The sequence below is a fragment of the Nothoprocta perdicaria genome, unplaced genomic scaffold, assembly GCF_003342845.1.
Source record: "Nothoprocta perdicaria isolate Ctin4 unplaced genomic scaffold, notPer1 scaffold_9, whole genome shotgun sequence".
In the NCBI taxonomy this organism is placed as follows: Eukaryota; Metazoa; Chordata; class Aves; order Tinamiformes; family Tinamidae; genus Nothoprocta; species Nothoprocta perdicaria.
The window spans coordinates 5,166,045-5,192,726 of record NW_020456198.1 but is presented as its reverse complement, the minus strand read 5'-3'; the positions used below and the strand labels follow the sequence as shown (position 1 = coordinate 5,192,726).

The following is a 26,682-nucleotide window of genomic DNA, read 5'->3' as shown; positions in this document are numbered from 1 at the left end:
ATACACTTGACAGAAACCTGCACACACCAGCAGGTTTCAGAGCAGCACAAAATACATGTAGCCTGACATACATCTTATAATTGATTTCTATCAAATACTACACCAGAATAATCTCTTTTATACCTGGTATATACACTGCACATATATTTTCTGATATCTCCATAGCAAATAAAGACCTGACACTCATACCCAGGCTGAGGTCCAAGATCTGTCTTACATATGGGCTATAGTTCTTGTTGAGCAGAAAATAGACTTTCCTTGGCACATGCAGATAGCAGTTCTCAAACAGTTTTTGTTTTTGTTCAGGCTGGTAACTCTTCACATGTTGCAGGCAAGTTCTGCACTAAGCGGCTTAACAGCCACTACTCTTCTGCCTTCCTGTAATTCCTTATGTAGCAGCCTAAATGTATATATGCACACAGAATCATACAACATAGAAAAAGAAGAGACTCTGGAAGCCATCTGGTCTGTGTCCCTGCTCAGAGCAAGACGAGCTATACCTAATTAGCTCCTGACATACGCTCGCCTACCCTATTGAAACAGCCATTCCACAAACTCCCTTGGATATTTATTGTGATGCTTAGCTATTCTTATTATTAGAGAGCTTTTTCTAATGTTTAGTCTGTTCCAGAAATTTTAATTAAAAGGTCCCTTAGAGGAAGACTGGATGATTGTGCATGCTTATACATGAGGAAAGAAACACTTAGAGAAATACATGAGACCTGGAATTTAAGGCTCATAAATTATTTGTAGATCACATAGGTGGTTTTAAACATTTTCTTACTCAAAGCAATTTAAATACAACTCGCTATTTATGTACCCTCCTTGTTGTTCACTTTAACAGATATCTTGATCACAGTAATTTCTTCCCCAGTGCAAGTTTTGAAAGCTCTAAGTTCTTTGAAGAAAATAGTTGTTGGCATTTTCGGATGATAAACATCCCAGAGTGATGATGATAAATTACACTGTTGCCCAATGATGCAGAAAAGTAGAAAAATGCAAAGTGCTAACCTCTGATTTATGAATACACACTCTTTATCACAGAGTCTAGGGGTTCGCAGCTTTAACGGTGGGTCTTTACTTATTAAAAGTGTGAGAAGAGGCCACTAAGGGTGTCTACCATTTAGCAATTAACCAGATAAGCTAACATTTAATGCCATTTTTCTCAAGTTTGAGTACAAAACTATACAGAACTTCTTGCCCTTTTTAAGCTACACAAGCATTTGTTACGGTTCACCATTCAACAGGACATAGAGCATTTATGTCTGGTTCTGCTCATCCACAGAAGCACTTTTCTCACTTTTTAATATAAATATCTCTATATAACTTTTCTTCAGAGAGAAAATAAATTCTGTTCAAAACAGCAAAAGAACTTCTGAGACGTCTTGGTAAAACAAGACAAAACTTATTTAAGAAAGTATTTTAACCGGAAGACTTTACTTCTTTTCAGGCATTCCTGCTAAAGCCCACCCCAGTGCATGGTAACTCAAGAGCTGAAGAGTCAATTTTGTTGCAGCACTGCAATTGTGTTACCCTCCTCCCTTACTCCTCATCTTCCTAAACCTTTCTAGTTTTCTGATTTCTTCTCCCCTCTTCCTATCAGCTCTCTGCTAAATATTCAAAGTAAGCAACAAGGAGTTGCAACAATGAAAAGTAAGGTCAATATAGCAAATTGGAAAGAAGTAAAATGCTCCCACATGCCATCACTTGGTTGTTACAGTAATCTCAAACAGCCCAAGCAGCTTCCCTGAGCCATCCAATATGATTTTACGAAGTGCTAACCCATATCTATATTTGACTTTCCTTTGATTCCAAATGTAAAAAATAGCTTTTATCTAATATTCAGGTAAATAATCTAACTACACAGCCATTTGCGTTAATAGGCAGTGAAACATGGCTGGAGAATCATCTTGGATGCTATCTATATTATTACTAAAGCAGAGAGTAAAACCATAAATCCTTCTCCCCTCGTCTGTTTCAGAAGTACTCTTAAAATCTGTTTTTAGGCTTCACTGGGCTCCATTACATTTGAACTTTGGTAACAAGAATGTGACATGAATTTGTAGAGAGAAAGCCCAGACAAAAGGTGTATTTTTAAAATGTGGTTGTGTTTAACTGCTCCTACAATTAGCTATGACTCATTAGGCAATAAAAAGACAAACAAAGAGATTATCAATGGAATGGCAATATTTTCTCCATAAAACAAACCAAAAACTTAACCAGATGCCGCTCTCCTACAGCTTTCCCTGCATAAATAAAGCCAGCAGCTTAGAAAAGTGATTTTTGTGATTGAAAACTTTTGTCTAGGAAAAAGAAGGAACGTAAACATCATCCCATGAAATTTCAATAAAAAGTATTTACAATAATAGCACAATCGGGATTTTTCTGTTCTCAAGGATAAAATAACAATACTGCAATGCTCTACAGATGACTAGTTTCCTTCTTTTATTAGTTCTTATAATTGCCTCTTGATTTGTGTCCTTCATTACAAGCACTCACCTTCACCGTTTGACCAGCTTCAGGGCCATCCTGTAAGCAGAAAGAAAAGTCTTAAGTTAGAGGAACTAACAAGGATCCCATGGAGACTCAGAAATATCACTCATTAATAATTTACATCCAATTTCATTCTATGTTAACTTAGCATATTCTCCTGGGGACCATTCAACACAGAGCTTGTGGAGTAGGTGCCTTTTCATATCAGGCCAAGGCAAAGTAAGAAAATGTACCTTAGAAATAAAACAAAAAATATGGTTGTTATTTTTCATTCTTCCACACTGTGTTTTTCAATAGCTCACAATAAGTTTCTAATCTTTATGAATATAAAATCAGAGATGTAAATGATGCTTTAATCAAAGCATGCTTACTTAAAGTCTTATTCTAATAAAATGGGCTTAGTCTCCCAATCTGCTTTAAACACAGCTCTTCACTGAGCTCTGCTAAAAAAGCAGTATAAAAGCAGCAGGTATGACTGAAAGGTCAGACCGGATAACATATTTACACGGTTATGTCTCTTTGGTTACGCAGCAATAGATGCAAAGAGGAATTATCTCCTTGCCTTGAAAGCAGTGGGTTACCTGCTGAATGTGGAAATGTGGCTGCCTTCCCTGGAAGGTCAACCCTGCAGACATTTCCTCGGTGGTGCAGTAGTTACTGAAACACTCGCCGATAAACACTGCGCTTGGGAGTGTTTCCAGGCTTAGCCTGGAAAGTTTTGCAGTTATTAATTATCCAAACTTCTGTGCTGAGTTTTTTTTTGCCTGTTCATTTTCTCCAATGACAAATCTGTCAGACTGCTATGCATTATGTAAAGCAATTATATTACATATATATTCCCCCTTAAAATGGGGATGCCCTTTTGTCATTGGATACGGGAGGAAGGTTGGAAGATTGCTAAACCCTTGCCCAGTTGACAAACCTGCACGGAAATGGTGAGCGAGGTGCCACAGAAGTGTTTCTCCACCACATCGCCAACCCTCTGCACTGTGTGAAATAAGTCAGCCACTTCGTCGGGACGCAGGTCACGGAAACGCTCCACGGGCCGCAGTGGGCACACAAGGACATCTGAGGTTGGTACCGTCAAGGCACAAATGCAAATTGGAGTGACCCAGAAGGTTAAATGCCCCACTCCTCACCCACAACCTCCTTCTAGTCCCCTTTTAAGTCCCTCTGAACTCGTCTTTCCCTGTGGATTACAGCAAGAACAACCAAAACACAAAGCTGAATGCAACAGATCAGATGATGCTTTACTCGTAACCCTTCCCAGTTTCCTCAAACCTTTTGGACGTGGATGAAATGACTAAAATGAGGTCACCTACCTCTCTAATATGGAGACATCTTGAGGAAAGCATTCTAAATTTTCACAAATTCAAAGTTATCATTTTTACCTTCATGGAGACAGATGTTGGGATCTCAGACCTCAAAGTTAGAGAAGACTGAAGGATTTCAGGGCGGTTTGGGGCCAGGGATCTGTGACAGCAATGCTTTTTCATATACTTGGTCCATATTTTTGAAAGTCTTGATCTTCTAACTTTAGGCAATTACATTTCAATATCCAGCACTTTGCTGATAATAGCAGGTCACATATTCCTATATTACAGCAATTACCATTCACTAGGAGCACTCACCAATTATAAATACCCATTTTTAGAAACTGGTTTTAGAAACACAGAGAAGTAATGACAACTCTTTCCTTCCAAACTCTGTTCCCAACACTACAAATACACTTTGATTCTCTTCTACCTTGATAAGAGTGCTTCATGAGTCAGTGAGATGAAGCTATAAAGTAAACTATGGAAGGACACACACACTATTCACCGTCACCTGGCCTATTGAGTTCACAGCAATAAATGATTGCTATGATTCCTCGGGCAAAAGCCAATTTTGTAACACTACTAATAAGGTCCCGAATTCTTAGTAGAGTCTCAGTTGTGTAAATCCAACAAGCACTTGGGACTTGGCTCTCATCTCAATTCTCTGCGGTTGGGACTTTTTTTTTCTTCTGACTTGTATTATGTTTGCAGAATAAAGCCCTTAAATATCACCTCTACCACCACTTGAACTTTCAGATCCAAAGGCTATGAAAATTAACAGCTTCTTATTCTTTCAATATTAAAATAAGCGCACAAAGGGCTATTTGAAGAAAGTTAAGCTCCATGGCATTGTATTACAGTCGTATTTATTTTTACGGCATTGCAAAGCCTGCAGGTATTCAGAAGAAATTCTCCATAGGCTAGGAGATGTACCTAGGGGATACTCTGTAGTTAACAGGTTCTCACCAAGGTTCTATCAACCCGATTTTCAAGAACCCAAAGATATTTGAAATACAGACTATTACATGCAAAACATGATTTATTTCCATAAACCAAGAAGCAATATGTTCCCCGTCCCCAAATTTATCCTAGCAATCACATTTATATTTCTGACTGGTGGAAAAACACAGACATTTGCTGGAAGCAAACCTGTAGGGGCAGGTTTTGAACATTTTTCAAGGTCCAGATGAAGATGGACAACATTGCGATGGATATTTGCTTAACCTGGAGCAGATTTTTCCAAAGAACTTCACAGCTAGCAGCTCTCTTCACTCACAACAGAGCAGGAGAAGCCTGGCTCCAGTTTTACTGTTAAGCTGCTTTGAAAAATCTGCCCTTTATTTGTTTAGCACAGCATTATCTGTGCCTCCACTGCTCAATTTTTACCCCTGCAGTATTAAAAGAAAAAGAATTTTAAGATTTTTAAGAAGAATTATGTATTGATATTTCTTTAGTAAATAGGCAGTAGGCAATAAACCAATGCTGGACTGGCAGAAAACTGTGTGGTTTTGGGGGTTTTGAGTTGTACAAGGCTGTGGCTCTTGGCAGCTTGCGGGCATAATAAAGCTGCTGCAAAATGTGTTTGTGCCTTTGCAGTGCACGGTGCAAAGCCCCACTGTGAAGGAGGCTGCTGGCTGAGCTCAGGGCCCCGGGGAAAAGCTCTAAACTTGCTCGGCAGACCTGATTTCCATAGCAGGAATAAAGGAATAGAAAAAAAACTAATTAATTTTCCTCATAAAAAGGAAATCCGTGTCAACAGTAAAACAGGAAAAAGGACATTTGTTTAATCCGAGTTCATTTTTCAAAGGAGAGAAGAGAAGCTTTTACCCTTAGGGCACCCGATACTTAAGTAGATAATTATCCTTCTTCTGCAGCACTGCTTTATTATCATGGGTCAATGAACCATTTATAAATGAAGAATTTCCCCTCACTTACCTCTAGCAAAACGGCTGCTTACATTACGGCAAGTTTCCTCTCCTCACCTATAGCTTTTCCCCAGCAGTTCCTCCCTGGCTCGTGTGCCGCTTGCCAGCAGGCTCAGGGCCGCAGCCACATGAGCGAAATTCTGCAGAAATCATGGTTGCTACAACCTCGCATTAGCACCACACCACTTGCCACTGTGAAAAATCCCAGCTAAGAGCTGCTCGTGGTGGCTTCTGTTCCCACATCAAAGCAGAGGGAGCGTGGGTGACACTGGGGTCAGGACATGGGCTTTCCCTCAACTCTGTCACAAAGTTGCTTTTTCACCAGAGCAGGTTGCTTCCACCTCTACCCTCTCTTCCACAGTCTTACCTGCTTAGGGTACACTTCCAGTTGGTACCATGACTTTTTTCTTGCTTCATCATGAGGCCCTTGGTTTACACAAGGCCCCATGCACTAACGCAGGCCCCAAATGCGGCGTCCCTGCGCCACGTCGCTCCATGAAAAGAGCTGCCACTTCCTCACTGTGTTACCAAGACTCATTTACAACTCAAACTAGGTTTTAACCGCATTTCTCTCTTTGAACGCGATAAATAATTCAAAGGTATAATCATACGATGGAGTATCTTTGCTGAACTTTCCATCATTTCAAAATAATTCTACAAAGAATAATGATAGAAATTCTGAATCAGAGCTAAATTAACATGAGAATGTAATTAGGACAACATTCAAGTTATATTTAACTACAAATGTATAAAAAGGCAAATGTTAGAATGAATTCATGGATTTGAGGTCATTACAAAAACAACCACCCACTGCAACTTTACACCGGAGCTGGGTAGCTTTGACACTCCATCCTGCTCAGATTTTAAGGCTCGATTCATCTCAAAATAACTCCCATGTTTAAAACTAGGTAACTGTCCATGATTGCTGCAATTACTCCCTGAAAACATCGCTGTGAGCTCCTGTTGTGCTTCAGGTGACTGTGTATTACTGATGCCAGCGAGCACAATGCTACGTACTTAGGGCTAAGCGCACTAACTCCCTAAACAGAAGCATCTCCTGCCATGTGAGAGGCCACAGGCACACGGCTGCCGCAGCAGAAGGGCAGCAGTTTCCCACACGCCCTGGGCCATATCTGCCAGGTGGGTACAATGCCTGGGTCATATCGGGGCACCCAGATCAGCAGTAGATGCCTTTGTCTGGGCAATGGCCCTGCAGCCCCATCTTGCTGCCCAACGAGCATGCAGTGCTAGGAAACATTTGAAATCTTTGGGTTTCTTCTCTCTTATCATCAAAATTAATAATTTCTCAATTTCTTCATTCATCCTAAACTGCTGTGTTTTTAACTTTGATGTGCACAGTCGGTGCGTTTCCTTCAAACTGAGTCAATCCCCATCATTAAAGCACATGCAACTAATTAAGTTGACTCTTCCATTCTAAGGAGTAAAAGACCTTTATACATTATTATAATTTGTGACTGCACGTTCCTCTCTATATATATCACAGGAGTCTCTCAATTGCCTTTTTTTTTTTTTTTTAATGTGCACGCCCTCACATACGCTGAAAGCACTCTTAATGATTTATTAAACAGTTACAAATGTCAATATTCTCCAAAGACTACCAGTAGCTACTAGGCTATAACTCCAGCTACATTAGTGGAACTACATAACCCTAAAGCAGCAGTGATGCAATGGCAGGTCAGACCTGCTACTGCCAAGCCACTAACCTCAAACAAAGCTAAAAACTCCAGATGACCTAAGATTTAAGCCAGTTCACTTGTCCTCATGTGTTGGCCATTACTACCCAGTTCCTGCATGGTCTTGAGCAGGCTGTTTAATGAAACCCTTCCTTAAATCAAGCTGAGAGCCTCAGCCTTTCACCCATCGATGGCCCATTAAGACTCTAGCCTGCATGGGATAGTTCTCCTAGACCTCACACTCATGACCAAGTTAGCACCACTGAACTCTTCAGCTGGGCCAGAATGCCAAAATATTTGTGCCTGCTCTCGGCCCTCTACAAACTCAAAGCTCTTTCTCTAAAGCTCTTTCACATTTCCCTGAATTTCCTACACCCTGGTAACCAGAGCCCTTGACACTGGTGCTAGGTGGATTATCGCTAGCGGGCAACTAGACATTGGAAAAGTCATGTTCAATTTTGCCAAATTCCCCTTGCACATCTACTTCTCTGCTGACATCCTCACTCTGCAGAGGATGAGTGACCACTGAAAATTGGGTATTTTTTAACTTCTTAACTGCTTTCACGTCGAGGTATGACAGTACGTCTCGAATTCTACAAGAACTGCAGCCCACACGGCCAGCAGCTGTGTGCTGACCACTTCAAACACAATTTCCCTTTCACTAATGCACTGAGTCAGAGGCTGAAATTCAAAAGCACAATAGTGATTTTTATTTACTTCAACTGAATTTCAGTTTTGAAGGCCAGATTATTATAATTCTGCCTTTAAGGTCTAATCCAGGCTACACAGGCCATCAATGGGATTGTCATGACCCCCATGAAGCGCTCATCACAAATCCAGCACACGCTGCTAGCTGGGTACAAACATTGTGTATTTCTGAAATGTTGGAATAATGGCCTTCTGGAGCGAAAAAAGAAAGCAAGGCAAAAGACAAAGCATATAAAATTCCTTTTATCTGACAAGCTTTAGAAAGAAACACATTTTTTCCTCGTTAGATCCATTAGCTTGCTATATAGAAAATATATTTGCCATTTTGACTTCTGCTTTATTCCTGAATTTGAACTTCAAACTCCATGAAGGAAAAAATTAAAGGCTCTCCAGGTAGTGGTAACTTAACAATAAGTACAATAGGTATCAAGTTCTTTTCCCTTTTTTTTCTCTCTCTCTCTTCTTAAGGAAAAAAAATATATATAGACAAAGATTTAATACATGATGCTTAAAAAGAATAAAACAAAGGGGAAAAGGTAGAACATCTAAAAGTGAAAGGCTAATTGCTTCTTTATGAAGTTCTTGAGTTTGACCAATATTGTCAGCTTTCTAAAAACATTTGTTCTAGAATTTTTTACTTCAAAGAAATGTTTATTTTTCAAGTCGTCATATGTAAAGAAGTGTGTAGCTGACATTGGGATGGAAACATTACTCTTGTTCAGGAAACTTTTTATAACATCAAATGAAATCTTTCTTGCCAAAATAGCATTAGAATTAAGATTTCAAAAAATTCACACTTTAAAGGTGCAAATAAGGAAAAATAGTCAAGTTAACTTGAATAATTTGAAAATAAAAAGATTGAGTTTTTCTTAACCTTTAAAATATATAGTTTTCTAAAATTTTTGACATGAAAACTCATTTTAGTCCGTAAGAAAGAAAAAGTTCCTAGTAATTTAAGGTGAACTGCAGTACTGGGGGTTATCTCACACAGCTTCCAATATTTCATATGCTTGTGTTGAGAAGGTGCAGCCTCTCCGAGTCTCCTTGATGGCTGAACAGGCACCACTCATTTGTGGGGGCCACTCTCAGCACAAACTCCTGCCACAGACACCAGGGCTTTGCTTGTTTTAGCATCAGCAGCTGATTTCAGCTGTGTGGACCACAGAACCATGGACACGGCCTCATCTCTTTCTAATGACAGGAGGTATTTGAGCAATGGGTGGCAATGGCATCCCAAGAGCTGCTCATCAGTCAGTTTGGTCCTCACCAAGGTGAGAAGACGTAGGGTACTGTGGAGCAGCTGCCGGCACCTCAGAACCAGCAACCAACGTCATGCCTCTCTTGGAAGCAGAAGACCCTTTCTGCACATCCATCAGCTAAAGTGCAATAGGGAGCTGGATAAAGGATTATTCTTTTCTTACACTGATTTACATGAATTTGCATCAAGTGCCCGCAGCACAGAAAATCAGTTGGATGAGGCTTCAAGTACTGAAACTCACCACAATGTTGTCCCCAGATTCAACTGAGGAGTCTAGGCAGGGGTATTCACTTCTTTCAAACGTAAGTTTTCCTTGTTCTAAAACCCTAATTGCTACCAGAAAGAAGTCCCAAACCTCAGGAAAAGCAGTAGAATACACGACTTATAAAATTAATACCTCTGAAAAACAACTGCTAGTCATTTATCTTTTTTCTGCCCGTGAACAGTTCCCCTCATCTGAAGGGCACAGGCGCAATTCCTCTCTGGGAGCAATCAGGGATCCGCAAACAGTGCACACAGGAGGAGCTACAGAGGAAGCGAGGGCATCCCAAAGAGCACATGCATGTACACGTACATGCAGGAGCAATGTGCTAAAGAGGAATAAAAACCACCTTTAGAAATGGCAAAGGCACACGGTGCTGCAAAAGGACAATCAGTCAAGTTCTAACTTAACCCACTAAATTAGGATGTATGCAAGACTTAAGTGATCTACAGAGCTCACATCTCCCCAAAGGATGAATCTGATTCAATAAGACAGAGTGGCTCAATTTGGGAAAGAAATCTCTAGAGACTATTCAGATTAAGAGTGAGGATCTCAGTAATAACAGGAAAAAAGTAGAGTAATAGTCCACAGTGGTAGAACTGGATTTAAGCGTATTTTAGAAAGCTGTTCTGGTACAATTTAGGAAATGCTACATCATAGAACTTGCTACTTTGGGAGAAAATGTATCTATGAGCTACAAAGATGATTAAGAACCAATGGAAATGCATTAAAATTACAGTAGAAACTTAAGAATTGCTTCAGAGCATAAAACCCCCCCACAATGTATTCTTCTGATCTTGTCACTTTGCAGCATTAATAAAAAAGTCATTAAGATCAGACAAATTATCCAAACACAGTTATCTTGATAAGGCAGCTCAGTACATGTTTACATGAATACAGAAGAGCAGTTTTAAGCAGTAAAAGCGAGAATTAGTGGTTCCAGTGGAACCGAAGGCAATCAGTGTAAATCTTTGACATGGATCTCTGTGCTCTGTGATAAGAGCACTGTTTTAAGACCACACTGCAGCTTTTACACCATTTTTTAAAATCTACTGATCTTCTCACCCCAGCTGAAGCTTCTTAAAATAATTCTTCATGTCAATGAAAGGTGCAGTGCTTCCAAGAAATGGACAATAAATATTACTTATTCTGTAGGGGGAAAAAAGATGTCAGTGTATCTCATTTAAATACAGATGGCTTTTAGTCCAAATCCTGCTAGGTGGCAAATCAAAGCATGAAGCACTGGTACTCCAAGAGACAGAGGACCACAACAGGGAAATGTGAGATTCAGAACTGTTAACTTCATTTTAAACAAGTCTTTCCTCTATTTGATCTTCCCAGTAAATCGCTTTAGGGTATGTCAGGCAGGTCACTAAAAGCTCAGATTCTCTTAGCAAGGGTATTTTACCACAGGATTAATCCTTTTCTGTTGGTTACTGACTGAAGGGGGAGCCTTGGGCAATGGCACGTGCTTAAGTGGATGACTATGAGAGTAGCCCTATGACAGTTGGTAGCTCCAAAACCTGCCTTGGATGCAAGTTTCATCAGAGGAAATTTTCTGCAGACCCAAACTTACATATCTACCAGGATCATAACCATATTTTAGAACAATATTAAGGTTTTGGAAAACCCCAAGGCAATACCTAGTAGTCAGGATGGAATTGTAGAAGTCTCAATATGAAATCACTTGGTCTACATTTGCTCTTGTCCAAATGACCTGCATCACAGGAATCTGTGCTGAAGTCAGTTTATCAAACTTAACCCTGTTGGTACTGGAATATGTCATTGCAAAGACTCATTTCAAACACAGAGAATAAGCTCATGATCCAACCTCTCCACCCGAGAATAAGCAGCAACTTGTGAGAACAAACTTCAGAACTGAGCTTTAATTACAGCTGGGGAACCATCTCATTCCAAAATATCATCATTATGAAGTTATATTCTAGCTCATGATTCAGTAACCGTAACGAAGGAACAATTAATTACTAAATATTAGTCATGACAAATGTACTTTCTCGCAATTTATTGGAAGCCATATTCTAGGCATTAAATTTCCCAGAAATAAGCTTTAACTTAGCAGAAAGACACCATAGGAAATAAGTTTCTGCAAAAACTACATGCATTATAGATATTATAGTCTATGGTACTTGAACGTACACTCTTTTTTTTCCCCCCATGGTTGCCATTCATGGTGGGATACAAGCAAATGTGAAAATGTGAAAGGCGAGTGTTTTATGGTAGTGCTGATGTGTCTTATTCATCAGCCTTATTCTTCCTCTTCTGTCTTTTCCCAAATACAGTCATCTCAAGAAGGTTCTGTTAGATCTGCTATAGGGGAAGTGGTTACAGGATCCACTTTCTCCTATTGGTATCAAAGCAGACAATCAAGGGCTTCATACATCCTTTCTATGATCCTTTATCTAGTCCACAGCACACAGCTTATAGCAAGTTGTTCTTCTGGCAACATGTGCCAGACCAACAGAACCTTCGTTTCCTAACAAGCGAAGCCTCGGCTGGAGGAACGCAGTTCAAGCTCAATTATCACAGTATCACAGGGGAGACTGAGTAAGTTTGGATAATCAACATTTCAGGTAATGAAGGTAATTTGGATGTAATTGATAGATAATGAGAAACATGAATAACAGGGAGTTTTAGAAAACTGAATTTGGATAATCCAGACTGTCTAGTAGTAAGTGTATTCCTCCAGGAGTATTAAAACATAGGGTGGGCTCTTCAAAGTTTCTAAATGGAACAAGCCAACTGCTTCCCGCTGATTTCTCAAGAGTGCTTTTCTATTTAGATCTCTTAAGGTGTTCAGAAAACTACTCCAATTAGAGTCAACAGAGAGATGAGTTTGCCTTAAGTTGGGAGCTCTCCTGCAAAAGCAAATGCTCTCTATACCCCTTGCAGGAATGGTTTAGCCTTCCTTAACATCAGCACCTCAAGGGACGGCCTGAAAAGCCAGAGGATTCTTCACCTGAGCTGCTCAGCACATTTCCATGGTAGAAAGGCAAATCATGTCACGTTCGCTCTACAAGATCAGATGTTCACCTTTGCTGCTGCACCTAGAGATATCTCTGCCAGTGCACTTCCATCAATTCCTCTGAATGTGGAAAACTGCAGAGTCTCTGATAAAGAAGCCTGCTGAGGAGTTTTACTACATTGGCTAACACACAGCTGAGGAGAACACAGGAGGAGATGACCTGGCAAGTAGGAGAGTCATTATTCTTTGTGTAGGTATTACTATTTCTTTCTTGTTTACCTGGATCTACTAAACAGTATTACTCATAGCACATCATTCACCTGCCTGGAGCTGGAGCAAGCGTGCACTTGTCCATGCACGGAGGAGGCAGAAGGTGGCCCTCAGAAATACTAACGGATGGAGCACACCGAAACGGGCATTAATGGAATAGCAACTGGGGCCTGACGGAGAAAATTTGAAATGAACAGGAAACCAGCAATGGCCTACTCTGCAGTTAAGGTACCTAGAGATTATTACTGCAACAAACTAGTGAATCGTCCTTCCATCAGCTTCAGACTAGAGAGAGGCAGGATGGAAGTAAGAAAGATCCCGTGTAGCGTTTAAGCAGAGACTCAAAGGCAGTGCAACATGAAAAGAAATTTTAAGCCACTATTCCTTAGCTACTTAGCTTTGACAATTTATTTCATACCTCCTTCAACACAAAAAGCTTGTTACCTACAAGAAAGTTCATAGAAAACACATATGTCAGGGCCAAATGCTTCCAAAGATACATTTTTGCTCATGTGCCTGAGCAGGCAGTTTTGGGTAAGTCACACATAAGGACTGATGAAATGTGAAACAGATGTGAAGCATGCCTTCAACATGGAACTATCTGCATGAAACCCTCTTTGAAATACAGAATAAGAGTCAGGCAGCGATGGTAAAATATAGTTAAGGAAGCATCCAAGACTGTGAATGTTGTAAAGGAGGAAGAAATGAAAAAGGCCTCCATTTTTCACTTGCATAATAAGCCCTCTTGGATAAGGACAAGAGGCCCTTAGTCATGATTGCCTCTGTAGATGCTGTTCAAATACCATTATTGCCATTAATGCTCATTGTTCCCAACTCTCCCCATTGCAGCTAGGCATTTCAGCAGGCATGGTACATAAATTCATACTCTCATCTAAGGCTTCTGCAATATTCAAGCACATGAGAATGAAGAAGACAAACTAGCAGTTTAACTCTGAATAACCTTATTTTCTGCGAGTGTCATCTGAAACCATTACTTTAATGTGATTATCTGTTTTTATTATTTCCTTTCTGTGGACTTGGAATAAAGACACAACTGAGACTCTCTCAGACACGGTCACCGGCATCATTATAGTCTTTGTACTGTCATCAACAGAGATCTGATCTGTAAATCAAGTTAGACTGTAAGGGCTACTGAGGAGCAAGTGCTCTTTATCATGTCATTACATTCCATAGCTACCACTTCCTCTGGCTCACTGAGGAAAACAGACCGTTTTATTTCTTTTACATAACCAGAGGAGTTCTTAATGCACAGATTATTGACTTAATGGGGTTTTACCATGTCCCAGTGTACCAGGGGATTCCTTAATCTGGGTCTTCTTTTCATGATCTATTTTCATGGCTCTTTTTACTGTCACAGTCTGTCATTATAAGGATTTGCAAATCCAGAAGCAGCCTCAGCTCCTTCATAGGTGCTCAGGGCGGTGTTTCACCTCCTCCTTTGCTATCTCACAGTCCCTGAGCACCAAACCCCATTGAATGCAGCACAGTACCGCTGGCTTTTTGCCCTCCAGACTATTTCCATGCATCAGCCCACCTCTGTAAGGGCAGATGGAGATGCATTTGGGATGGAGATCCTCCCTTGCTGCTCCCTGCAGAGCCCAGCCCAGGTACAGACACCATGAGCACAGACACTCTCCCAGGGCTGTTCCCACCAAAGCAGTGCACTCGCAAAGCCCTCTGTGTAAAAGAAGGGGAGGAACCAAGAGCCAGTGCCCATCTCTAAAGAGTCTGCTGCCCAGGGTCAGGCACCAGCCACAGCCACTTGGTACTACCAAAACTGCACAGAGATGCTCATCTCTCTGTACAGTGTCACTGTATTCCAAATGGTGGTATCACTCACCTGCCAAGAAAAGATCCTGTATTTCTTAAAACAGAAAGATCAACTTAAATATCAGCTGAACACTCAAGGGAGGGGTAGGTTTAGCCACCTGCAGATGTGAAATCTCCTGTCTCCCCCACTGTGGGTTCTATGCAGTGAAGAGATCTGAGCCAGCTCGTCTGCCTCCCTCTGCCTCCTTCTCCCACCTTCTTCCCTCTCTACTGAGTGCAGGTTATGTTGTTGCAAATGGAGATGCCCATATGAACCTGAAGACCTGATTGGAGCTGCACAGATTGCTGCACATCACAGGACAGACATTCAAGCTACCAGCTGGACCAGGTTGTGTCCCCCAACACAACCACCTTGCTTTATGGCTCTCATGTCTTTCAGTCCTCCCCATCCTCATTAACAGATGTAGCCAGGTACCCCAGCACTGCTTGCCCCACTATGGGAACAGGCAGGAGTGGCAGGCACTTCAAATGAAGCGCAGGGCTAAAAGCCTCCCCAGAGTAGGTTCTGAGCAGCTGCCAGAGCTTCACAGCACATCCACCCACCCCCAAAGACTTGGGCTGTGATCCCCAGTGTGGACTCAGTGTTACCATAATGCGAGTTGATGGTAACAATATGTTACTGTGATTGTTGCTAGCAGACTGTTCCCTGGAGTGGAGAAAAAAACCACAGTTTAAGCTGACATGCTATCAATGTTAAGAGAAAAAGTAATTTTCTAACAAGGACAAAAAAATCCAACTAAAGAAAGATGACAGTGCTCCAACCTCATCCTTCATGTGAGGGAGAAAACTAATGCTGCATATGGTTCCACAGACTTTGTGCCAACAACCAAATTGCTGAACTTCTGCATTTCTTCCTTAAATTACAAGCAGGCAGTATTTGGAGTTTGTGATCACCAAAGTGATCTGGCTGAGAAAGGTGGATGATGGGTCTCTCTTTCCAAAAGTCACAAAATAGATATGCCCTATCTGAGGGCACATTTGGCACTCCTCCAAATGAAGGCATCTCTGCTGCCATTTGTTCAGCATCCTCTTGTCAAGCTGCTGGATTTGGATGATCCAGTGACCTCCCCACATGTCAGTGACAGTTGACTGTTTCCAAATCTCGTCTTGCAGAAGCAACGTGCATGCTGGTTGCTCCAGAAATTCAACATAGGTTCTGTGTTGAATTGAACACAACTGCAGAGTGCCCTTGCATTTGCCTGGCTGTGTTTCACTCGCAACCCTGTGCTGATGCTTGCCCCGGTGTGACAGACACTCACAATTCAGTTCTCCTGCACTCTGCATGACTGTCCTAGGCTCCTCTGCCTGGGACAACAGTCCCCACTGCTGGTGCTTCACCGACACCATGTGAAACACAATAGATGTCTCAGCAGGTACAAGCAACACAACAGCCGTGTAACTGAAAGACGCAGAAAACACTGCTTTGCAGTGGTTTACAGGAACTTCAAAGTTCTCCTCAGTCATAAATCATTCCGAGTCACCTGCCTGCCTAAGGATGGCTGTGCTTTTGAAAACAAAAGCTTGAAGATCAGACCACAGGTGATAAAAAGAACGCTGGTTCCACTGCAGACAAAGTCAATGGCAGAGGAGATGAAATGGTATCCAGGGGTAGGGATAGACCAGCCTGGGATGTTTTTGCCATGCAACTGGCCACCAAGAGATAAAAGTGCTTATGTTGACAGTAGGCTTTTAGTAGAGAAATTTAAGCCCTTTCAATCACTTTTTTCTTCTAAAGGAAAAAAAAAATCCATCTCACTGCTACTTCTACAACAATTCATTACACTGCAATGTACCACAGAAAATGTTTTTAAAGAAAAAAGCCTTAAATAGTGAACAATTCAAAAAACCCTTGTGATTATTTGACACTGGACCCAAGTAGATTTGCACCACCCTTTCATAAGGGATGGGTGTAAGGCAAAATGAGCGACAGAGAGGAGAGACCAGAGAATGAGAGGAAAGTGAAACTACTCTAGCAAATCACTCTCAGGATGGTCTCAAAAGAGGAATCAAAAAGCAATTTCATGTGGCTTCAGTCTTTTCTGCTCCAGAAGCAGCTCATCAGAGCACGTATGAAAACAAAGGCTTGCCTCAAAACTTTCACACAGACGATGTTTAGAAAGCATTAAAAAAAAATCAGCCGTTTCCTCGAAGAGAGTGATTTGTATGCAAATATATCCCAGCATTTGTCACCAAACCTAGAGGATTTTGAAGTGGGTGAAGCTTTGGGATGTAAAGTTTATCATTGCTTTGATGAAATGAGATGCCAGCTGCGAGGTTGGAGCTGTCTCCTTCAATGGCAATTACAGTTGGGAAAGGCCAGCACTAGCCCACACTCCCAGCCTGAGAGCTGGCCCCACACGGCAGCACAACTCTGGCACCTGGGCCTCCAGCAGCACCACACACATCCAAGGTCCTACATGTAAAAGTAAAGCACTAGACTTGCTTGCAACCTCTGTGACCTGAATTATTACAAGATACATGAAACACTTCTTGCTTAGAATAATTTAGTACCTTCCACTGAGAGGAAGAAGCAGCCAATATTGGAAGAAAATAAGCAGCACCTGCTTTCGCTGAGAAAGAAAAAGGCTGTGTCTTTGTACACATCTAATACTCTTTTCAGTGTGTTTGCAGGAGTGGCTTGGCCTTTGAGAATCTCTGGTAGTTTCACCTGAACCTTCCAGCCAGCAGTGACCAGGAAGAAAAGAAGCTCCAGAAAGGCCCTGCCTCCTTGCCAAGCCCTAGGGAAGAGGCAAGCTTGCCAAAACACTTGAAAGGTCAGCAGGTTTAAACTTTGACAGGCATGAGCTGCTGCCGCTCTGCTGCCACTCTATGCCGTATATGCGACGCCATATGTGCCTACAGCCTATATGCAGTGCTTTGCCAGCAGCAATGTCTTTCACAGACTTAGAAATATGCAATAATTTCTTCCTTCTTGATTACACATTCCACATACATAGATATACCTGTAGTTACAGAAAGCCCAAGATAATGACGCCCTACAAGGGAGACCTTCCGCCCTATTGTCCAGTATTTTTGACCTCAACAAGTACAAGAAAATTCACAGATTTGTCAGGCTTAGAAAACTATCCCCATTCCAGATGCTATCTCCAACTGCTCTGCAATTAGTCAATTGTTAATTGATTTCCTTTAAACTTGTGTAAGCCATAGATATATAGATGGGACGTGCGTGGAAACTCAAAGCCTGTTGCCTCATCCAGCACTCACATACCCCAACATGTGCAGTCTCAGAAGTGTACTCTAAGATAGCCTACAGGACAAAAGTACACCAGTCTTAACAAAGCCAAGCAGATATTACCAGAAAAGTAGGAATTTGCTTAGAATAGCTTTTGTTAATTATTATTCTTCCTTAAATCACACAGTATCACAACAAGAGACTTCAGGGGTTAAGCTCCTGGGATTACCACTGACTACCAAGAACCTCAAGAGTAGCAGAGGACTCTGCCCACCTGCCCATGCAGATGTACCTTCCTCCCTGGATCCCAGGGCTTTGCCTCATCTAAAGCTGAGGCGCTTCAGCTTTAGGAAACAGTTTTTGTAGTTCAGAAATGCTAACCCGTGAGATATATATATATAAAATATATAAATAAAAGCAGAAAAAAGTTTTGCAATAGAAGCATATCAACTTTTTAAGCTAAAGCTAAAAAAAAAGAAACCTCCATCAATCCTGCTCCATATAATCCCCAAACAGGCAGGGTGTAATAAAGAATAGATTATTATTTAATATATTTGCCTCGCATAATTTAGTATAGCACTGTATATTACAGAACCTTTTAACCCCTTCATTTTTTTCCACTCTCAATTTGCACAAAATCTGGTGATGTGTTTTTCCTCTAAGGAAGCGGGGTATACAAGATAATACATTCAGCAGCATTTCATCCTCACGTAATAAAAATTCATAAAGAATTCATTAAAAAACAAACCAGGAAGACTCCCAAATAGAAGAAAATCATTACTGCTAGGTGTTCGACAGAGGACAAGACAAATGGCCTTATTCAGAACACAGCCCCTCACTCGAAAGGAAAATGAAGGGTATCTACTGCATCTTTCACAAATGCAGTCTGGAAGCCACAAAAAAAAAGCAGTTGTAACACCATGTCAGGCAATGTAAATATGCAGGTATGTGTCCAATTACTTCAGCTTTAAAGAGAGGTGCAGCTGATCTCTTTATAAGCAGACAGGGTACGCATACGTTTTGATATGTACTCTTGATGTAGTTACCTTTGAAATTCGGCTCTGCTGGTGACTGTTGTTGTTCAAGCAAAGTATATGTATGCAAAAGCCAGATCATTTTCATCATGCTGTGCAGCATATAGCGGCGCCTTTCAGACTAAATATCCATGCTGCTGGAAAAGAAATGCCCTTTTTCTTTGAAGTAGGGAGTACAAACCTCAAAGGTTCATTTCTTTGCAGTGACTAAGTCCCTAATGAGCATGAGCTTACCAACACAGCATTACAGCAAGATAATGCAAAACATCAGCCCTGGTGTTACATGCAAATACCTCCACAGTAGAGCTCTGTCAATACATCTCACAGCACAAATCCACACTGCAGAGGATAAAGTTGGTATAAACTATGCTTTCATGTATTACTTCATATTGAAAGAAATATTGGTGACCTTATCCAGCGTGACTGTTATAATAGTAATAAAACTGAATCTTGGAAGATTACACTTCTGGTCAAAGTAGTAAAATGTGACCTTATTCTATTCAACATTGACATTTATTATATTAATTCAGACACAAAAACTGCATTAAAATGATGTTAAGTGTCTGGCTCTAAACCACAACACCCAAGAAATTCAGATCGTTGAGTCAGACTTCTCCAGCTCTCAGCTTCGCACGTCACTACGGCAGACACGGCTCAGACTCCTTGGAGCTGCCCAGGGGATCTCAAACTCAAACCTGGCTCAGGTTCCCTGTCTAAAAATCTGCTTCTAGCTCAACCACGACGGGGTGATGCAATGTGCTGCATCCCTTGGGATTACCAGAGTTGGGTCTAACAATTAATAAAAAGGATAAAAAACAGATTCAAGACTTACTTTAATACAGAGACAATGCAAAGCATGCGGTAATGCAGAGGACTAAATGGAAACCATCAGACTGGATCAAGAGTGTATTTTCCCCACAGCAGCTGTTAATATTGCAGAAGCCTGCACATTTCAGACACGGGCAGAATTCCAGTGTCACATCCGCAAGGAAGAGCCAGGGACTGTGTAGTCCCAAATACTCTGAACTCCCACTTATCTCACTAAAAGAATACAGGACAGGGAGAGAAAGTAGCATATCAGAGCAGAAAAGTGTAGATCTTGGAATGGAATGAGGTCTGGAGCTATTCTGGGATACAGCAAAAGTTTAAAGTAGAGCTACCTGGCATTTTTTTCTTTATTTCTCCTCTGTAGTTAGCGCTCATTCACAGGAAAAGTATTGCTGCACTAAAAAAGGAACTCTTAGTGTTACAAAAGAAATGCTGCTGAAAAAAAATACAATAATTAAAAAAAAATCCTCCAGCTGTGCTCTTAGATCAAACAACTGCAGAGGGGTAAGAGCACTCACTGGGAGCGGGGGAGTTCTGCAGGGAGAGCTGCCTCCTGCATCCCGAGCATCCCAGGCTCCGTGTTGGTCAATGCAGGTGGACCTGACACGCTCCAAGGGGACTTCTTACAGGAAATTCAACATCCATTCCAGTAACAACAAACATGGGTACATCGACCTTTTTACTCAGAACACAAATCTTATCTCAGGCCAGTCTAAATTCATAAATCTGTCTAATTTTAACAATTAAGACGCTTAAACGAGAACACCAATCCTTACTGCGATGCTGGCAAAGTGCAAATGTTGGGTTTAAGTTTCCCTCAGCAAAAAAAGCTCTTCTCCTGTGGCAAGGGCCATCTCATTCAAGACACCTTGGATGTGCAGCAGGTCCTCACCTCGCAGGAGCTCAATCTTTCCTGGTGGACCCCAGCACCCGGAGGGAAGAGCCTCCTCCTTTCCTCTTTACCTCTTCTGCTACATTGTTATGTCCTACTACGATTCCCATTCCTTGATTTAAGAGGACAGAAATGTGAGTAATAAGGCATGTTATGAACTACAGTATTTCAGGAGAAAATCTGCCAAGCCCTCCATGACCAAGCTAATTACAACTGTCCTCTCTCTGGCTTGATGATGCTAAATGGAGACATACAAACTGTCTGAAGACAAAAAAAGATGCAAGTGAAAAATGTTCATATGGAGAAATATTCATAGAGCAGCGAGGCTCCAGGAGCAGCAGTTTATAGACCCAGTTACTAGTACGCATGCATTTTAAATTCGAATGCCTCCTCAGTATTCATGAGGTGTACCACAGTTCAATAGTTGTTTTCATGAGTTGTGCCTTCATTAGGTGAACAACATTAAACACCTGGGATACTGTTCAAACTAGTCCTAAGGGGCAAATTTTCATGACAAATGAGCTGAGATAAATTTTACAACGGAAAAAAAAAATTGCAATTTTGCAATGGTAAATTTACTGCTTGTTTCAAAGAAATAAAATAAGGCAACAAGACACAAAGTTAATATTAATATACATATATATATCTTTACAGAATCTCTAGAAAAGCTCTCCATTGGCACAAATAAAAGCACATTCAAAAAAAGCAGAGAGAGAGTAAATATTTATTGACCTAAGTGCTTCCCCTCGCCTGAGGTTAATGGGGTTAATTCCCCACTATCTTTGGCAACTTCTACATGTTCATTACCAGGGTGATTTCTTCTGCCTCTATGGCCAATGTGCTCTTACAGGTCATGTTTAAATCTAATGTTTTTCTATGGCTTGCAGCAGGCCTGTTGTGATGCTTATGTGGTGAATATCCATCAGTGACTGTAGTGAACAGGTTTTTTGCCTTCTCTCTTGCTGGAAGCAACCCACCTTCAGGGTCAATCTGGCAGCACCTCTGTGCACATACAGAATTAGTGGCTGGTGCTTCCCTACTGAAAAGGGCTGGGAAGAAGCAGAGCTGCCTGCAGGGCATCTCCTGCCTCACAAGCTTCCCTGTGTCCCACATTTGGGAAAGGTCGATCCTCTTTTAAGGGTCCTCTGTTAGGAGGAAGAAACGATTTTTCTTCTCTTAAATCATTGCTGGCCTTGTCCAAGCTGCTATCTTACCTCTCTTTAAACGTTAAGACGACCTAAATTGAAGGTGGGAGGCACAGAAACATTCACATCACTACCCACGCTGCCCGGCACACAGGGTGGCCTGGGAACCTGCGAGTGCTGGGGCTGCCGAGCGCCCAGGGGACGGGTGGAAGAAGCACTTTGCAATCTTGCACCTGGCTCCTTTGCCCTAGAACCACAACAGATGTAAATGAGGGGGGAAAAAACAGCTGTATTTTGAGATAATTCTAATTGTCATTGATATCTCTGAGAAGATTTCCCCTAGCTTCCTAAATCACAGTTGCCTCCTCCTTTGAAGACATCATCACAGAAAGATAATACCATCTAACAGTAATATGTTTACATATATATGCACTCTTATTGCAATAGAAACTCCCAAAACATTTCCTCTCTGTTTTTGCTGTTTTTCTAGTTTATTATGCACTGAACAACCCTGCAGAGGCCTTGCAGCTCCCTTTCAAGCAGCCACTCAGTCTTTCATACCTGATAAAACACAAAAATTAAAGCAATGAATATTAGAAATACCCACCTTACTCGATTAGCTGCTCCTTAGTGGTCTGCAACCCTTTGAACATGGTCAGTTAATCCCATTAGCTGGTCAAGCAATTTTCTCCACTGCTCCTAGGAGCACTTTGAACCCTGCTCACTCCTTAGATTAGATTAAGCAGCACTGCACTTTCCCCATGAGTAAAGGCTGATACGGTAAATCCTGCATTTTTCCCAGTTCAGCTCAAACTCCAACTCAAGTCTCCAATCCAAGTCTCTATTCACAAGAAAGCTGCAGTCTATCAGGGTATAAACCCACACACCAAGGAGGAGAGGGAAGGCACAAAGAGCCCATCTCCTACACCCAAATATTTCTACCCAGTTACCAGTAGATTTCAGTGTCCCCATCTCCTTCTACCCACTTGAGACTGCTTCCCTGGCGGAGTTGGTTAATAGGGTCTAAGCACGCGAGTCCACAGGATGTTTTGGTCTGAATTCAATCTTTCCCTTAGTTCAAAGACGGACAAGATGGTTCACCTTTTTTTTTTTTCCCCTCCTCTCTTTAAGTTGTAGTAGACAGTACTGATGTCTTCAGTGCATCAGCCAAAAGCAAAACTAAGGCAAGTTGCTGCGTCTTGCAGAGAGTAAGAAACAGCCCCTGCTCAAAAACACATGGCAAGCAAGGGAGTGGAACAGAGAAGGAGGTAAATAAAACAGATATACAGCACAAGTATGTAAGCGTCATCTCCTATAGAAACTGCTAAAAATCTGTCATAATCTAACTCAGCAAAACTGGCTGCAGACAGCTAAAAACCCAGTGGTATTTACAATGTAAACCCCATCCATATGGACATATTTTCAGAAAAAGCAAGTCAGTACCAAAGTTAAGCTATTTACAGTGCCCAATAAAGCTAGAAACATGTTATGTTACTCCATATAACGTGCCTAACAAATGATAGTAGAAAAGCAGAAGGATGATATTTGAAATAGAAAACCAAAAAGGCAAATAAATCACCGTCTTGACATCTTGAAATGCAGTTTCTTGAAAGGTTCGTAAGTCCATGGGTATTAAAGCTAAGCTTAGGTCAGAATATTCCTCAGAGGTGAATTATTCAAACAACACGAGGCTACCAAGACAACGTCCCTAGAGCTGAATCCTCATTTTAGGAGTGCAAAATGTAACTGCTTTAGTAACTGGACATGTCTTTCATGTGATGGCTTTTCTGAAAATGCCATTTTTTGTAGCATGTGTGAATTCTTGAAATTTTCCTGGAAACAGAAGAGCAATCGTAAGTAGTTGGCTGGCACAGCTTCAGCAAACAGATCTCACACTCTTTGATTTGAGGGCTCTGAATCAAGAAAACACCTCAGTGAGTGCTGCAGTCTGATCAACTATTTGCACTTTATCCTTCTCCTTTCCCTGTAGTTGCTCCCCACAAAGTCCCAGTGCGACAACACAATACATTAGACAGTCTCTGCTCCAATTAAATCAAAAACAGTGCTGCAAATCCAGTAGCATCTACGTTTGTCCTAAAGTAGGGACGTAAAGGCCTTATTTTCAGAAATGAAATGTTTTCCGAAGTGACATATTAGTGACAGCCTATTCCGAAGAAAGGGCATATGCAGGAAAGATGCCACATCACAGCAATGCACAAAAATCAGCTGTAACAGTTGCCCAAGAATGGAGAAACAGGGCTTTGACAGGTAAGTTTAAGTAATCCCCAAGGATATCCTTAACAGCACATTTGGAGACATATTTGACTGCTGAAAAACAAGGTCCAGGTTTTCAGGAAGCCAGTCCCAGTGAGCAGAGCACACAGAAGAGGGGGAAAGCACCAGAGCGGACTGAGTGGCACATCCGTGCCCAGCACAAACTCCTCTGAACGGGAGCAACTACTGAGGGCGCAGAGAACAAACCTCTGCCAGGGCCCCAGAGAGCTCTTGGAACGGAGCCGTTCAGCATCGCGCTGCTGTGGCTGCCTGTTCCCTGCTCCCACACCCTGGGCTTCTAGAGAAGAAGTTACACCTCAGGGACGACTTTCTGACTTTCAGAATCTGTGAGGACTCTTTATGTCACGGATGCATCTCTAACCCACCCTGGGCACTGGAGTGGCTCACAGGCTTTAATCTCAGTCCCCCTAAGAGCCAAGCGGAGCTCTGGCACTGCTGTGGATCTGAATGCTGACGGACCACCTGGTATCAGAAACGCTGGGCACTACGACAAGAGTCTATGAACAGGATGGTACGAGTAGATTCATCTCACTGCACACACCCCTTTTACCTACTTAGCGGTATTTGACATGTTAAGGGAACTAATGTGTGGAAGAGAGAACGCATTTCAGTCAGTGACATTTCCACTACAATACTCAGAGTTAAAAACGCATTAGCAGTAACTTTCCATCTATCAAAAGCATGAGGCAGGAAGCAACACTTGCCTGGCAAAGCCCAAGAATGCTCTTAAATGTGCCGGGGGCCAACTCTGTCCTCTTTTATGATCCATTTGCATAAGTAGACCATTTTCACAGAAGTCTACATGGCTCTAGGGCAGCATAATTTGTCACCTCTCTACCTGATTGATACTGTGGCTTGCCTGACTACCAGGCATCAAGGACTGACTAAACACAGTTTTAAAAAGCATTTATACCCTAACAGACACACACACACACACTTCATTATCTGTATTTGTATAACACACAAACAGCAAGTAATTACAGACTGTCACAGATACAACAACTACTGCACATAGGAAGTCAGGGGGCATCAGCTGATGGGCAGGAGCTGCACGTCCCTAAACCACGAGCCCTTGGGTAACACCAGGAACCAGAGTTAGCTTAGTGGTCAGCGAAGGAATCTGGCCATGAGGTCTGGAAACTCAGCACCTGCTAACACAGATGTTCCTCATGACCAGGCATCAGGGCTCCAGGCCTGCTGTGGACTTGAGATCCTGTGACACTCCTAGTCCTACCTGCTCTTCTCCTGTGACACAAAAGTAGAGATCATTTGCCATTCCACAACCGTGGTTCTCTTTGCTCCAAAAAACACAGCTCACATTAGACCTGCAGAGAAGAGGACTAGAGGACATGGAGGAATTAAAACCCCACTCAACTTGCCTGCTTGTAGCTTACAAAATGCCCCATTCAGAGAGGTCATACAGACTGCTATGAAAGTCAGTAGCTGAAGACTCCACAGAGCCTTTTGATTTAGACGCACTTCATCAATCCAGTGGCGGGCAACATGGCCAAAGAGAGCAACCAGTGCCTTCCCAGGTTGGCAGCCACCACTCAGCCTGTGTTAGCATCTCTGTTGCCGTTTCCCAGAGTTTTTCTTTCGATAAAATACTTAAGCTAGTCCTGCATCCTGTGGTATCACAGTGTACACATTTCATTTTTATATGCATATTTAGCTCTCAAAAAAAAAGACTTGCCTAAAATATTTTCAAAGAATCTTCTTTGAAGTTAAGGAAGGTAGGAACCAGCCACACACATGCTGGCTCCTGCTCTCTGTGGGAGGAGAGGAAGAGGGCAGGCAAATACCCAACGTGTCACTACGGCTGCACTCACCTATCGAACGCTCCTCACAGCCGCTTTCCGAGAGGAAAGCCTGCAGTTTCTTTACATAATGCCTGCAGAATAAATTGCTTGGGGATCAAAACAGAGAGAAAATTATAACTTACCAGCACAGTTCTCTTTCAAAGGCTTCGTAGTTGCTTCATTTGTCTCACGCTCCCTGTGTTTGTGACGGTGCCCAGGGGCGGGTGGAAGCAGCGCCCTTACCTGAGCAAAGCCACGGCCCTGGCTTGGCATCCGAGGCCGCCAGGTGCCTAACCGCGATTAGAATAAAACGAGTTTTCCTCATCATATCTTCAGGGTCCCAACACTTAATCCTAAATCCTGTTACCTGTCTGAATTTTAGACAGTACTTGGAAGCAAGACGCAACTTCAGGCTGAGGTAAAACATCTTTTATGTTTTCCTCAGAAGTCTCTGTTGAATAATATTCTTTGGGAATTGCTATGGGCATCTAAGGATTCAGGCAATGTAGACTCTTTTCAGATAATGTTGTTCCTGCAGTCAGCGAGAGAGCCAAGAGCTATTGCAAGTAAAAAATGGTCTTGCGCTTGGAACAGCAAACCTATTTTTCTACCAGCGACAGTAGAGGAAGGGACTTAGAGCAGTTGTTTAAAAACGCAGGAACCTGTGGGCAGGAACCAGCCCACACAATATCCTGCAGACAAATCCTTTGAAATAGGCAATCAAATCTGGTTGTGA

General features: G+C 41.9%; 1 protein-coding gene across 1 annotated transcript in view; it reads right to left on the bottom strand.

The window, feature by feature from the left end:
* The window catches only part of FHIT (fragile histidine triad), a 356,061-nt gene that overhangs the window by 125,727 nt on the left and 203,652 nt on the right, over positions 1 to 26,682 (bottom strand). The window contains exons 3-4 of the mRNA XM_026052580.1: positions 3,416 to 3,561; positions 2,500 to 2,529 (exon numbers count right to left, since the gene is read on the bottom strand). Of these exons, the coding sequence (XP_025908365.1) occupies positions 2,500 to 2,529; positions 3,416 to 3,561 (176 nt within the window). The remainder of the gene's footprint in view (positions 1 to 2,499; positions 2,530 to 3,415; positions 3,562 to 26,682) is intronic.